The 15058-nt window shown below is 52.0% G+C and overlaps 1 protein-coding gene across 2 annotated transcripts; it reads right to left on the minus strand.

The window, feature by feature from the left end:
* Positions 1-1544: 1544 nt before the first annotated feature.
* TRIM38 (tripartite motif containing 38) lies at positions 1545-14152 on the minus strand. Of its 2 annotated transcripts, none has more exons than XM_042985563.1 (7): positions 14121-14152; positions 11809-12347; positions 9746-9841; positions 7541-7771; positions 6263-6285; positions 6055-6167; positions 1545-3060 (listed from the first exon to the last, which is right to left on the minus strand). In XM_042985563.1, the coding sequence occupies exons 2-7, from the start codon at positions 12217-12219 to the stop codon at positions 2537-2539; spliced, it is 1398 nt and encodes a 465-aa protein (XP_042841497.1). In that variant the 5' UTR covers positions 12220-12347; positions 14121-14152; the 3' UTR covers positions 1545-2536. The 2 variants fall into 2 exon arrangements, with proteins under 2 accessions (XP_042841497.1, XP_042841498.1); XM_042985564.1 differs by lacking the exon at positions 14121-14152 and adding an exon at positions 14076-14093.
* Between the last annotated feature and the right edge of the window lie 906 nt (positions 14153-15058).

Below are 15058 nucleotides of genomic sequence, written 5' to 3' on the forward strand. Positions count from 1 at the left end.
GGGGGGGGGGGGAAGTAGCCATAAAATCATCTACTCATTATCTGTTTTGTTTCCGTGTATTTAATTAGGATTCTGTAACTTCCTGAATGTCATTTGCATGTATTAGAATGTTTCGATTTTCATTCCCCTTCTTGAATCAGGTCATTCGATTTCTTTTTTTTTTTTTTCATTTTTTTCAACGTTTTTTTTTTATTTATTTTTGGGACAGAGAGAGACAGAGCATGAACGGGGGAGGGGCAGAGAGAGAGGGAGACACAGAATCGGAAACAGGCTCCAGGCTCTGAGCCATCAGCCCAGAGCCCGACGCGGGGCTCGAACTCACGGACCGCGAGATCGTGACCTGGCTGAAGTCGGACGCTTAACCGACTGCGCCACCCAGGCGCCCCCGATTTCTTTTAAAAAGTAATTTCTCAAAATTTTCAAATTTATTTGCACGCAATTCTTCAAATTACTCTCAAAGCTAGGATTTCCTGCATATGCTCTCTTGATTCCATTTTACTTCCTGTTTTCTTTTTTAAAACTCTGCATTCGAATAGTCAATGATTTATCCAGTATGGTAGCATTTTTCCCCTTAAGGACAAGAACTTTGTTTTCTTTCTGGAACTTGCCTGCACCTGAATCAGTTTCTCATTTTATCTCTATTACCCTTATGGCTTCCAAAGGTTTGTTTTGTTAATTTAAAAAAAGGTCTTAGTTGAATGTTTATCATCGTTCTTTCCTATTCAGCAGTCTAAGTGTTTCACGGTATAGACTTCTCTGAGCAGAGTAGTCTATTACGCTGGGAAAGACTACACTTATGGATAAGACGGGACTGCAGGACACCTAGAGGTAGAGACGACTTAGTGATTTATCCTGCGCAAAGATGTGGTCTCTCAAATATCCCGTGGGTCTGAGGCTCCAGAAGTTAGGTCCATGCACTCAGACGATGGGGCCAGAGAACACATACGACTGGGGTTCCTTGGGGGGAGGGGGATCTCTTCCCTCTTCCTATCTTACGTTCTCCAACTAGGGTCCCGTAAATTAGACTAAGAAAAGACAAGACACAAAGAGAAGTTATTAACGTGTCGTGAGATCATAGAAAATATATGTATTGGTCACTGCCCCCAGTTCCTGGCACACGGCTCCTAAATCCTTTGGAACTTGCTGAGTGATAGGAGCGTCTCTTGTTCTAACGAAGCAGCTTTGGGTGGCTGCTGGATAGCTCCAGGACGGGGGGCAGGTCACCAGAAAGACCAAGCCATGGTTTAGAACTTCCAGCGTCATCCCACCTACCCCGCCTCCGCCCCACCCTCTGGAAAGGAAGGGAGGGGGGACTGGTAATCGGGTAACAGCTGATCGTGCCTTTGTGATGGAACCTCCATAAAAATCCCGAAGGTACAGGGTTTGGAGAAGCTTCTGGGTTATGAATATGTCCACGTGCTGGGTGACATGCCCCCAACTCCACTAAGGACAGAAGCTCCTGTACTAGGAACGTTTTTGGACCCCATCCGATGTATCTTTTTTTTTTTTTTTAAAGTTTATTTATTTATTTTGAGAGAGACAGAGACAGTGTGAGCAGGGGAGGGCAGAGAAAGAGGGAGAGAGAAAATCCCAAGCAGGCTCCGAGGCTGGGGACAGTCTTGCGGGACGGAGCCCTCAACCGGTGGGGTCTGCTTGAACTTTCGTTACTGGTCAGAATTGAAATGAACAGTAGGACATTGCACCTGTCGTGAGAAGTGAACTATCCAGCCACAGTAGGTAGGGGTGGGAGGGTAGAGGAGAAATGGAGTTTTCCCTAGACACATGGGAGCACTCGGAGACGAAGAACTCAAAGGTGTGACTGGCACTGGGGCTTACAGCATCTTAACAAAGGAACCATTGACTTTTAGAGAAGGGATAAGACGAAGGAAGACGGCTTTCTAGGTGGTGCACCGAGTCCCCCAAGAAAATTCGTTTTCATTCTTTCTCTCCTTTCCATTCGGAACATCTCGTCGTAGACCACGTTTCATTCTTCTTTTCACACTTCACTTGTTATTGCCCAGACAGAGCTCGCTAGGCCTGGTGGGCATCCGCACTCGCCCCATCATCCGGGCCTAGGGCTCAGATGATTAATCCGAGGTCAGCGGTTCGAAGCGTCACTATTTTGATTTTCCTGCTCTTTCTTGCAGCTGGCAGACACAACCGCAGCTTTCCCTCACTCCCCACCCATGAGTTCATACGGCATCCGACAAACCGGGAGAACGCAGACCCCCCGAGCCCTGGGTCACCCTGTGGGTCACCCAGAGACTCCTGTCAATCCAGGCTCTGAACCCACGGAGGGGCTGCAGAAGACAATGCGTGATCATTGCTATTCTCTTGCTTTCCTCGAGCTCAGGCTGACCATCTGTGGATTTCTGCAGTTCCCATCCATTCATTCAAAGCAGGTTTATTAAGTAGCCACAAGTGCAGCAGAGTTCTAAGTGCAACAGCAGTGAAAAGAACAGACCAAATTTCTGCCCTCAAGGGATTTCCATGATATTTTCTACGTTAGCTAAATCAGAAGGTTTTGCTACTTTCCTTACTTGTCTGGGGGAGGCAGGAACAAAGGAGAATGTTGATAAACCCGGAAATAGGGCCGGAGAGTATCAGAGAAGGAGGCCCTCGGGAAGGTAAAGATGTGGGAGCCAGCGGTCATGTTGTAAAAGGATACAACCCCGACATCGCAGTCCAGAAAAACCCCCACAACCAGGGGCTGCTCCCTCAGATAAAGGGAGGTTAGGGGAGAGGTGAGCGCTACGTAGCCTTTCTTTACACATAGTCTGATGGCCCAGAATCCAGACTGAGGGCACTGTATCACGCCAATGTCCCTATGCACGTTTTCCAAACAAACTCCTAAATCCCAGCCAGTTCCTTCTCCTACATCTACTTCAAAGTACTGTCTTCCTGAGGTGAAGCCTTCACAGCCCAGGATACTGGGTAAGACAGTGAATCTCCTAGAGGAATTGCCTAGATTCTCCTGGAAGCATCCACGAGTCACTTGTCTCCGATCTTCAGACAGAATTAGCTCATGATGGGCTGTGTCTGGATCCAGAGTCACGTTGACTGAAAAAAAAAAAAAAAAGGTAACTAAGTAAGTAAGTCAATAAAGAAGGAAGGAAGGCAGGAAAGGAGGGAGGGAGGAAGGGAGGGAGGGAGAGAGGAAGAGAGGAAGGAAGAAAAATGGGAGGAAGGAAGGAAGGAAGGAATGGAGGAAGGAAGGAGAGAGAGAAAGAAAAAGAGAGAAAGAAAGAAAGGCACATTTTTTGTTGTGAGAGCACAGTTTAATTTAAGTTAAAGCAGCCTGTGCTGGAACCCAAGCACCTCTCTTCCTAGTGGCGAGAGCTTAGGCAAGTGATGCTCCGGGGCTCAATTTTGTTACATTATGAACGAGAAATTGTCATCTCTGTCACAAAGAATTGCGGGGGAACTGAATGAGTTTACGTACGCTTAATGCTCGGTAAAGTTCCTGGAATATGGGTAAGTGCCCAATAAGTGGTTAGTAATGGAAACACTATCATCTGCATCATCACCGTCTTAGTCACTCAGAGAAGTCAAGGACCAGGACTAACCAGGACAGCAAAAATTACAGAATTGCAAGGAGAAACAGACAAGTCTACAATCATCACGCGGTATTTTAACACTCTTTTTTCTATAACTGATAGATCAGGCAGGCAAAAAAAGGGAAGATATGAAAGATCTGAACAACCCAACAAGCCCAGCCTAATAAATATATGTAAAGCTCGGCAATTAATAAACGGAGACTATGCACTTTTCTCAGGTATAGACAGAAGATGTACAGAGTAAAGACTAGTCAGAAAGTAAGTCTGAACACATTCCAGTGAATCTATATTGCACAGACCATATTCTCTGACCTCAGTACAATCAGGTTAGAAACCAATAACATAAAGATAATAAAAAACATTCTAGGGGCGTCTGGGTGGCTCAGTCGGTGAAGCATCCTACTCTTGATCTCAGCTCAGGTCACGATCGCACCGTTCTTGAGTTCGAGCACCGGGTCGTGCTCTGTGCTGACAGCGTGGACCCTGCTTGCAATTCTCCCCTCTTTCCCCCTCTCTCTGCCCCTTCCCCGTGCTCTCTCTCACTCTCAAAATCAATAAACATTAAAAAAAATATTCTTGGGGCACCTGGGTGGCTCAGCCGATTAAGTGTCTGACTTTGGCTCAGGTCATGATTTCGTGGTCTGTGGGTTTGAGCCCCGCATCAGGCTCTGTGCTGACAGCTTAGAGCCTGGAGCCTCCTTCGGATTCTGTGTCTCCCTCTCTCTCTGCCCCTCCCCTGCTCACGCTCTGTCTCGCAAAAATAAATTAAAATGTTAAAAATTTTTTTTTTAATTTTAAGTTAAAAAAATATTCTAAATAATAGGAAATGTAAATGTTGCTAAATCATAATATGATGACATTTGGACTTGAACAATAATAGAATGCTACATATAAAAAATTATACGGTAGAGTTAAGGTGGAATTTTCAGGAAAATTTTATAGCCTTTAAGTGTTTATTTTAGAAAAAGAAAAAAGCTGGAAATTAAGAAGCTAACTATCCAACTTTAATTAGAAAAAGAACAGAGAAACCCAAAAAGAATTTCTTTTTAAAAAAAGGCTAATAAACAGGGGCGCCTGGGTGGCTCAGTCGGTTAAGCGTCCGACTTCAGCTCGCGGTCCGTGGGTTCGAGCCCCGCGTCGGGCTCTGGGCTAATGGCTCAGAGCCTGGAGCCTGCTTCTGATTCTGTGTCTCCCTCTCTCTCTGCCCCTCCCCCGTTCATGCTTTGTCTCTCTCTGTCTCAAAAATAAATAAACGTTAAAAAAATATTTTAAAAAAAAAGGCAAATAAACAATAAACCAATGAAATGAAAATAATGGGATGGAGAAGGAAAAGCCAAAAGTAGCTTTCATGAAAAGACTAATACAACAAGCATACCTCTAAAAAGACTTATCAAAAGAGAAAATAAAAGACTTATCAAAAGAGAAAATAAGAGAGAAGGCAAAATTGGAATGAATACAGAAATTTAAAAATTGGGAGAATTAATGATAAACTCTATGCTACTAAGAAAATCGGCCATGTTAAGAGGCCCATGTGCAAGAGGTTGAGGGGTGCCTTCTAGAAGCCGAGGGCAGTCTCTAGCCAACAGCTCCCAAAAAGCCAGGGCCCTAAGCCCTACGATCGTAAAACAATGAATTCTGCCAACAACCTGAGTGAGCTTAGATGGGGATTCTTCCCCAGTCTAGCTGGTCTCCATGAGAACCCAGCCTGGGTAACACCTTCATTTGCAGCCTTGTGAGATCCTAACCAAAAGACCAACTAAGCTGTGCCCAGCTTTGTGACCAACGAAAACTGTGAGATAATATGCGTGTGGTGTTTTAGGCTGCTACATTTGTTTACCGGTAGAGATTATACAGCCGCCAAATCATTTTAGGTTAGCTCCGATTTTGTGGCCAAACAAGTTTTAGAACACTTTCAGTTTTCAGAGCTTTTTAAATTTTGTAATTATAAATAAGAGTAGTGGAAACACAGAAAGCACTGAGGGAGAGAAACAACAGAGCAAAAAGCTCTGGCTTTGGATTTGGTAAAATTTGGTTTCCATCCTGGTTCTAGCACTTACCGTCTGTGTTATCCGGGCCGCGGTCCTAAAGTCATTTGAGCCAAAGTCCGTAATACTTACTTATCTTTCTTACATCGTTCTGAGAGTCGAGTAAAATATTAACCACACACACTATGTCCCAGGCACTGCGCTAAGCACGTTACACACGTGGACATATTTACGGTTCATGAACAACCCAAGGAAGTGGAAATTCTTCCCATCCTCGTTTTTCAGCTGGGGAAACCGAGGAAGTTGTTTGCCTGGGATGACTCAGCTAATATACGGGAGAGCAGGAATCTGAAGGGTCTGTACAGATAACCAATATGCTATGTCTCCGCTGAAGTACCACTAAACGTCACTAAATGACCTCTCTGGCTAGGAGCCTGCCCGGGGACAGGTGGCGAATGTGATCACCACCTCAGGTCCCTTCCACCCATAGCATTTCGGGATTCTTCACATACCTTGATAGCTCCTTAACATTTTCTTCATATCAAAATAAAGCTCAGAAACACTGCACACAGTATGAACTTCCAAAGAATGGGCCTCTGGTGTTTCCAGCTTCACAGCCGAACTCCTAGAACAAGGAGAGGCCAAGGGTCTCTTCAGTGACACATTCCATTCAGCTCGATCCACCCGGGCCCTCCCCTCCCGCATTCATATAGGACTTACCTGCGCAAAGTCTCTTTCACATCCTACGGAGAAACAAAGACAAAAAGGGAGTGTGAGAACCTGAGTATTTCGTGAGGACTGGCACACGGGCTGCTCTCCGGAAATGCTCCTTCCAAAGAAGCAAAGAGAGTGACCCCAGCCTCAGATATTGACGGACACTAGATACAATCATCCCCACCCCAGCCTCCTGCGATGTTCGGCATGACAGGACGTTGGTCAGCCTCTGAGTCTGTTCTCTGCCTTGCTGAGATCTGTGGGAAGCTGTGGGGTCTGCAGTCACAGCCCGTGGGATGCTGACGCAAGAGGCCAGAAGCTTTGCCCACATGCCCGCTGGCAAGACTTCCTTCTTGCCTCGACCTCATTTCTTTCAGAGCGAGCCCATATTAAAGACTGGCTGCCACAGAGGGTCCTTCGCGGCGAATCCACGCACAGCCCCCTGCAAATGGGCCACGAAGACGGTGGGGGCAGTTATCACACAGTGATACGGCAGGTCACGTACAGTCTCCCACTTACAGCGGGAGAACCTCTAGTTCCATTAGCGGAAACTGGAACGAACAGTTCCTGGCATAGTTGACCTCACTGGGCTGGGTCTTTCATTCAGCTGAAAGAAGGCCCCATAAGGGCCGTGGGGGGCTCTATGAACAAATCAGGGAAAACTGTCACTCTCGCTGGCTGCCCCACTTGAACATCCGCCAGTCTCCCGGCGGAGCGTTTCAGGAGGCAGTTTGACAGTCAGGGTTCTGTGCACATGGGACAGAGGCGGATGGTGGCAAAAGTTACCCCATGATCCTGTTCGGCCAAGGACCCCACCACGTCCACCCAGTGGGGGTCTAGTTTTCTGATTCGCATAAAGGTACCTTATAGACTAGTGAAGGCCACCCTGTAGATACCGAGGTGTATCCAAACATTCCTTTAAATTCCCCTCATCGATGTGCCACTTTTGAGTGAGACAGGCAACTTGCCAATCTTCCCACGCTCCCTCACCCTTCTTCTCTCTTTTTTTTTTTAATTTTTTTTTTACATTAACTTACTTTTGAGAAACAGAGTGAGACAAAGCGTGAGCAGGGGAGGGGCAGACAGAGAAGGAGACACAGAACCTGAAGCAGGCTCCGGGCTCTGAGCGGTCAGCACAGAGCCCGACACGGGGCTCGAACCCACGAACTGTGAGATCGTGACCTGAGCCGAAGTCGGACGCTCAACCGACTGAGCCCCCCAGGTGCCCCACCCTTCTTCTCTTAACAGGTCGAGGGTGCCTTCCCCACAAGCGCATGGCCCCACCTGCAGCAACTTCTGGGCTGAGCTCTGACATCTCTTCTCTAGTTCCAGGATGTGACTCTTGAGTTCTTGGCTCTTCTGTTTCAGAGTGGCCTCGTTATCCATCAGTCTCTGCAGAGTCTGCTTGTTTTCTTTCTCCAGTCTCCACAGGTAAGACTTCTCCTCTTCATGCAAAAAGCTCTGAAGATTCTTGAAGTCAGACTGGATTTTTTGTTTCTGACTCTCTATCTTCTCCTAGAGTCAAGAAAGTAAGCTCAGAAGGCGGAAACAAGCCCAATGCCCGTCAGCGGGTGAAGTGGTGAAACGTGGCAGATAGGCAACGGAACGCTACCGAGCCTCGACGAGGAACGAAATTCGGACACACGCTACGACACGGGTGAACCTGAAAGGCGTGATGCTAAGCGACATAAGCCAGACACAAAAGGACAAATGTTGTAGGATTCCACTCACATGAGGCACATAGACTCGTCAAATTCATAGAGACGGAAAGTGGGAGAGTGGTTACCAAGAGCTGAGAGGAGAAAGGAATGGGGAGTTGAGCGTTTAGTGGGCACGGGGTTTCAGTTTGGGCTGATGAAAAGGTTCCGGAGAGGGGTTCCCACCAGTGGTTCCCACCGATAGGTGGTGGTGATGGTTGCACAATAACGAGAAAATACTTAGTGCCATGGAATCGTACACTTGCGAAGGATTAAAACAGTAAATTCTGTGTTACGTATACTTTAACATACACGCGGAAGAAAAGTTTTCACAGCTACTGTGACATCCTTTTCCCAGGAGTCACTGGAGCTGGATGACTGTCACAAATTTCCGCTGTAGGCTGTTCTCAGATGTGGGAGAGTTGTCACAATTCTATACAGTCACCCGATTGATTCCCTTCTTCGGCCAAATGCAGGAGGAAGGAGGGGCGGGAGCGCCAGATAATTTGATCATGGAACTAGGGCTGAAGCCAAACGCTTTAAAGGTTTACGGGGGGGGGGGGGGGAAACCCCAGTTTTTATTTGGGATGTAAAGAGGTATTTCTGGGCCTGAGGGAATGGCCCGAAGCAAAAGCTCGCGATGAACATCGTGGAGACGTGACTCTGAGACAACAGGCCAGCAGGGAAGGTCAGTGCTACCAGCAGGGGGAGGTCGGGGTGGAAGGATTTTATCATAGTTATGTGTAGACTGACAGAAGCCAGATGACACATCTTGTGGGACCAGGCTTTCATTTTGGGAGATACAGAACTGTAGTTTCCACCAGTGCTTTCCCAATTCAAGCAGTGTTTGCATGACTGAGATGTCGTGCTAAAAGTGTCCTGGGTGGGTTTTCCGTATATATTAGTGTTTTTTGTTTTTTGTTTTTTTCTTCTTGAGACAGAATGCACAAGCAGGGGAGGGGCAGAGGGAGAGAGAGAGAGAGAGAGAGAGAGAGAGAGAGAGAGAGAGAATCTCAAGCAGACTCCATGCACCAGTGCGGAGCCCAACGCAGGGCTCGATCTCACGACCGTGAAACCGGGAGCTGAGCTGAAATCACGAGACCGACGCTTACCCGACTGCCCCGCCCGGGTGCCCCACCGTACGTATTAGTTATAATCAAGATCCTCCCCGAGGCCCAAGGTCCCAGAAATGAGGGAAGGGAGAGCGTCCTCTGCGGGTTGAGCATCCGCGCCCAAAGGAGCAGGGCAGAGGTCGGAAGAGACCCCCGAGAGAGGCAAAGCGGTCGGCCAGCCTGAGGGGTTGGGCCGTGTGTTGATGGATTACATCAATGTTCCCATGCAGGAATGCATCTCTGATCATGGGCAGCCAGTCAGCCAAGGAGGTCAACCCGGAGTGACCGTTTTCTCGGTGTTCACAAAGACTGGCCTCTGAACCCGTGAGCGAACGCACTCTGCTCTGTGGTCAACGTTTCAGCGTAATCAAGTTGAGGCCTTCAAACCAGGAAGGTACCGTGAGGTGTTTCAAATCTGAAACGTGGGCAAGGAGGGCTCTCGCCTACACAGGCATTCCAGCCCATGACTATCGGAAAGTTGAAGGGATTGGAGATAAATTCTCACAGATGTAGACCACCACGGGCATCGAAGCATGTAAACGGTTTCTTCTCTGGGTTTTATCGGGCTTTATCTGGTCTGGTTTAGGGAAAATAAATGATCGTCCTGTTTTACCCATCGCCTGCCGCGCCTTTGCTCTAGGGTAGAAAATAGCTTGAGATCAATGAACCCAAATTCTTACATTCCATTCGCCTATTTGCTTTCTTGCGAGAACCTTCTGTTTCGTACACTCCTCTTCCAGCTGCTTCAAGTTCGTCTGGGCATCCTGGAGCCTTTCCTGAAGGGAAAATGGGGTGAATAAAGTCTACTTAATGTGACAACTCTTCTTTAGGCACGTAAGAGGAACCCCAGGCCTCCCAGACTGTTAGAATAACACTGGATACTGGGGCACCTGCGTGGCTCAGTCGGTTGGGCGCCCGACTTCCGCTCAGGTCACGATCTCACGGTCCGTGAGTTCGAGCCCCGCGCCGGGCTCTGGGCTGACGGCTCCGAGCCTGGAGCCCGCTTCGGATTCCGGGTCTCCCTCTCTCTCTGCCCCTGCCCCACTCGCATTCTGTCTCTGTCTCTCTCAAAAATAAATAAACATTAAACAAATTTTTCAGGGTAGATTTTATAAAAGAATGTGCTGAACCGAACACAACCAATGCCAGAACGTCTGACGCACAGGGAACTTTGTGTGTGCTGTGCTGAGTCGGGAAGGAAAGACCAGGACGCCAGCTCAAGTTCATGGAGACAGCTAATGGAGGAGGGTAGTGCTGGTATCTTTTGAAGAGTGATAATCCACGAAGCCAGTCTGAAATGATTTAGTATCGATATCAAGCTTTTGGGCTATTTTTCAAAATAGTTTCTCACATTTTCATGGAAAACAATTTTAAGCTGCCCCAAATTGCTAGCTGTGGCTAATGCTACGAGAGTCAGCCTCTGCCTTCCGTAAACCCGGTAAGTATACTCGTTAATTCTCGAGTGTTCTCAGGAAAGGGCTCTATGAAGCTTGTCAGGAAAAGACGATATTGCCCTTTCTACCCAGGGGACCCAGTGTCTTACTCCAAACCCACCTCCACCTCATGGGGGAGGGAACCACGAGCACCACACTGGGGGCAACAATCTTCCTCTAGTCTAAGCAGGACAGAGAGAGAATAAGGCGCCAGGTCCGTGCCCCTCCTTCGCTCCCTGTGGCAAAGGCCAGCCTGCCTCTACTGCTTCGGAGTGAGAAACGCAGGCGCTGCCCCAAACCTCTCCGTCCACCTCAGCCTCCGTGAACAATCATTTCCAAACCCTTCAGCTCCCCTTCCCAAATCTTGCTTGAAACTGTCCCATTTCCCCCTCCTTATGGGAATAATCTGAATTTTATCCCTTGCTATTTTTACTTTATCGGTGGCCAGACATCCTTTTCAAAGTCAGCCTGATCCTCCGATTTGCAAATAAAAGCCCCCCCCTTCCCTCCCCCTCCCCCCTCCCCCCCCGCCTTCCCTCCCCCTCCCCCCCTCCCCCCCGCCCCCCCCCCCGCCCAGTGACCAGTACTGCTCTGGGCTAGGATTTAGACTCTGAGCTGAAGCTGCGGTTCCGGGCCCAGACCCTCCTTTCCCAGCCCATCACCCGCCTTTCCCTCCATCCCGCGCCCCGCTGTGCCTCTGCACATACGGTCCCCTCTCTCTGGAACGCCCTGCCCTCTCTTTTCTCCAGGCCTCTGTCTACGGTTAATTGTCACCTGTCCTTCAGGAGTCACTTCTCAGAAGGCTCGTCAGACGCCGCTCCCGCTCGGTGCCCACCCCCACCACCCAAGCCAGGTCACTCCGAGCAATCTCTTTTGCGGATGTGTCCTCCCTACTAGACTGTAGGACACCCGAAAGGTGTAGGACACATCTTTGTTTCCTGTGTGTGCAGAGTGCATCACAGTCTCGCCCACTGTGGTTGCTAAAATGACACACACGGGGTGCGGCAATAAACCACGCAGGGCTGGGTTCGAGCGCGTTGCGTTCTGGAGCACCGACAAGCGCCCCACAGCAAGAATGGAGAGGGACAAGAGGGTGGCCTTCCCGCCGGAGGTCGAGATGGACAGTCAGGACTTGACTCAATGAGGACCCACAATAAACCACTTTTCACACCACGAAAGACAGGACCTGATGACGTGATGACAGCTGTAGTTCAGGGTCATTTTCTCGGGTTACAGGCCTCGAAAACCTCAGGCCCGGGGGGCAGCACGGGAGCGGTGCTCGCCAAAGCCCCTCCGGTCCACGCGCCTACCTTGTAGCTTTGGCACACGTCCTCGATGACAGCTGTGTCGTGCCCTTTGTGCTGCGGTGACCGCTCACAGCGCCAGCAGATGAGCTGGCCTTCGTCTTCGCAGAACAGGTGCAGGAACTCTCCGTGTTCCTCACACGACATTTCCTGGTCCATCTCCTTGATGGCTTCGATGAGGTTTCCCAGGTGCTTGTTGGGCCGGACGCTGGCCATCCGAAACGGAGCCCGGCAGTGGGGACAGGAAAACACGTTGAGCGACGGCTCCTCCTGGTGCAGGTTCTTCAGGAAGTCGCTGATGCACTGTTTGCAGTAGCTGTGCCCACAGCTGATGCTCACGGGCTCCGCCATCAGGAGCAGGCAGATGGCGCAGGTGACTTCCTCCTTCATCTTCTTGGTGACTATGGGGCAGGCCATGGCTCTGCCCGACAGGCTCCAACACCGGATCCAGAGGCAGAGATGAAAATCCACAGGGACGGAAGTACGCGTCGCCCGAGCCTCGGCGCGGTGCCCTGCGCTGGCCTCCACGCGCCTCGGAGTCTTCTCTGTCGAGAGAAGAAACGGGTTGGAATTTAGAGGATACGTAAGGCGTAGCTGCGTTGGGGGCGCCTGGGTGGCTCGGCGGGTCAAGCAACCGACTTCGGCTCACGGTTCACGGGTTCGAGCCTCGTGGCGGGCCCTGTGCTGACAGCTCTGGGCCCGGAGCCTGCTTGGGATTCTGCGTCTCCCTCTCTCTCTGCCTCTGTCCCACTTGCGCTCTGTCTCTCAAAAGGAAATAAACGTTAGGGGCGCCTGGGTGGCTCAGTCGGTTGGGCGTCCGACTTCGGCCCAGGTCATGATCTCCGGGTTCATGGGTTCGAGCCCCGCGTCGGGCTCTGTGCTGACGGCTCGGAGCCTGGAGCCTGCTTCCGATTCTGTGTCTCCCTCTCTCTCTGCCCCTCCCCAGCACGCACTCTGTCTCTCTCTCTCAAAAATAAACATTAAAAAATTTTCTTTTTAAAATAAATAAACATTAAGAATTTTTCAAGCCAATGTTGCTATGTTGTGCCAAACAGGAGTGACTATCACGTGTGGCCGCTTACATTTACATTCGTGAAAATTAAATAAAACTTAAAAATTCAGCTTCTCAAGCAGGCCAGCCACATTTCAGTCGTTTAACAGCTGCGGTGACTGGTGGCTACACAAGAGCATAGGCAACACTCTGTCACTGCACAAAGTTTCCTTCCAGGAAACACTGACAGAGGACAAGGAAGGTTTCCTGCAGCAAGAGAGGAGTCAGGGAGGGAGCGTGATACTCTTTCCTGCTCTAGGAAACATCCAGAGTCACTATTCCCAGAACTATTTCTTTGGGACTGGTAGGAACACCGAGGTAACTGGGTGGTCTATGAGGGATTCCATGGAGGTCATCCAATGTGACTCTACCCTACCCCGCTGCCACTCCCCCTCCCTCGCCCCACCCCACCGCACTCAGTCCCACAAGGAACAAAAGACAGCGAGCGGGTTAATAGAGTCTCAGGGAGCCCCAACCAGGACCGATAATGAAAGTAAACAAGACAAGGAGAAGAACCGATGTGTCCTTTCCGGAGTCCTCTCAGCCTGAGGGAAAAGAACTAGAAGGAGCTGGGAGAGGGGTTGTCGTGGGGGGCAGAGCTCCTGTAGAATTAGGGAGCGGGCTGTGTCTTCTCCAGGCCGGGGCCTGCGTCTCGGGGTGACCGGAGCGCAGGGGCTCCGCAGAAGCGGGGTGTAGGGGGAGGCGGGAAGCAGACAGGGGGTGGGGGGGAGGAGGACACCGGACGGGGAGGCGTGACCAGGAGCAGAGGGGGCGACCCCGCGCCCACCGCGGCGCGGCCGGGGACCTCGCTCCGTGCCCCACTGCCCGCTTCCGCGCGTCTGCGGGGGGCAGAGCGGCGGGGACGCCCCGAGAGCGGCCTTTCCTTTGACAGTAACACAACCGAAAACGGGGGTGCCGCTCAAGGTGCCGGGACCGTCTCTCGTAGTCACGGAGGAATTCCTCTGGGGACCTCGGCGCCCCGGCAGGGGTGGGGATGGGTGCTCTCCGCCGGCACACGCGGGGCCCGCCCGCACGGGGGAAGGCGCTCCCCTCCCCGGGCCCGCCCCCCGCCCCCCCCCCCCGACGCCACCGCCCTCCGACCCGGGCGACCACTGGCGGGAGCCGGAAAGCGGTGCCGACCGTGTGCAGGGTTCGCGCGATGCGTCGGCAGCACGCGCCCCCCCCCCCCCCCACGCTCACTCGCACGCTCGCTCACACTCACACGCGCGCGCGCATCCCAGGTCCCCGCGCCGACGCCCTGTCCCACCTGCTTCCCCCGCCGCGGACGCCCGCCCAGCCCGGGCCGCCGCCGCCGCCGCCGCCGCCTCCCGACGTCCGGTTTCGCCGACCGCGGGCTCTGAAACGAAACTGCTGTGGGAGGCGGGCCCGGAGGTCCCGGAAGGAGGTCTGGGGCGGCGCCCGCGAGGTCCGGGAGGAAGCGGGCCGCCGAGTCCCGGGAGGAGGAGGGAGAGGGGGAAGAGGGCGGCGGAGTCCCAGGAGGAGGGGGGGGAGGAGGAGGAGGGACGCGGGGTCCTGGGAGGAAGAGGAGGAGGAGGAGGAGGGGAAGGAGGAGGAGGAGAGCCGCGGGGTCTCGGGAGGAAGTGGAGGAGGAGGAGGGCCGCGGAGTCCCGGGAGGAGGAGGAGGAGGAGGAGGAGGAGGAGGGAGAGGAGGAGGGGAAAGAGGAGGAGTGCCGCGCGGGGTCCCCGGGGGAGGAGGAGGGGAAGGATGTCCGCGGGGTCCCGGAAGCAGGAGGAGAAGGACCGCAGGGGTCCCGAGAGGAGGAAGAGGAGGGCCGCGGGGGTCCCGGGAGGAGGGGAGTATCGCCCGGATCTTAGCACCGAATACCTCTGTCGCAGCCATAAAAAGGCGGGGCAGATTAATAAACCCGTCAACTATTTTGTGACCTTAGCACCGGAGCATCTCAGCTCGGGAAGCCCGCGGAGCGTCCGTTCCCAGACTGACTCAGATCGGTCCACGTTTGCCACCACCGGCTTTAGGATTCACCAGCCTTCGGGGCCGACGTTTGTGCCGGTTTGGGGCCGCGCACGGTTCTGTAACTGGCGAGGGGCGCGGCGGGGAGGGGTGGCGACAGCAGCGGCGTCTCTCGGGGTCACGGCGTCGGCCAAGCAAGCCCCCGCGTCTCCGTCCCTCTCGGTGTCCCATTTTCCTCCTCCGCGCCCCCGGACGGGACTCCGACGCCGCCC

The sequence above is a fragment of the Panthera tigris genome, chromosome B2, assembly GCF_018350195.1.
Source record: "Panthera tigris isolate Pti1 chromosome B2, P.tigris_Pti1_mat1.1, whole genome shotgun sequence".
NCBI lineage: Eukaryota > Metazoa > Chordata > Mammalia > Carnivora > Felidae > Panthera > Panthera tigris.

Coding starts and splice junctions, on each gene's coding strand:
- TRIM38 (XM_042985563.1), bottom strand. CDS start 12,219: ATGGCCTGCCCCATAGTCACCAAGAAGATGAAGGAGGAAGTCACCTGC. Junction 7,772..9,745: donor AGCAAATAGGCGAATGGAAT/GTAAGAATTTGG, acceptor TCTTGACTCTAG/GAGAAGATAGAGAGTCAGAA. Junction 3,061..6,054: donor AATGTTAAGGAGCTATCAAG/GTATGTGAAGAA, acceptor TTTTTTTTTCAG/TCAACGTGACTCTGGATCCA.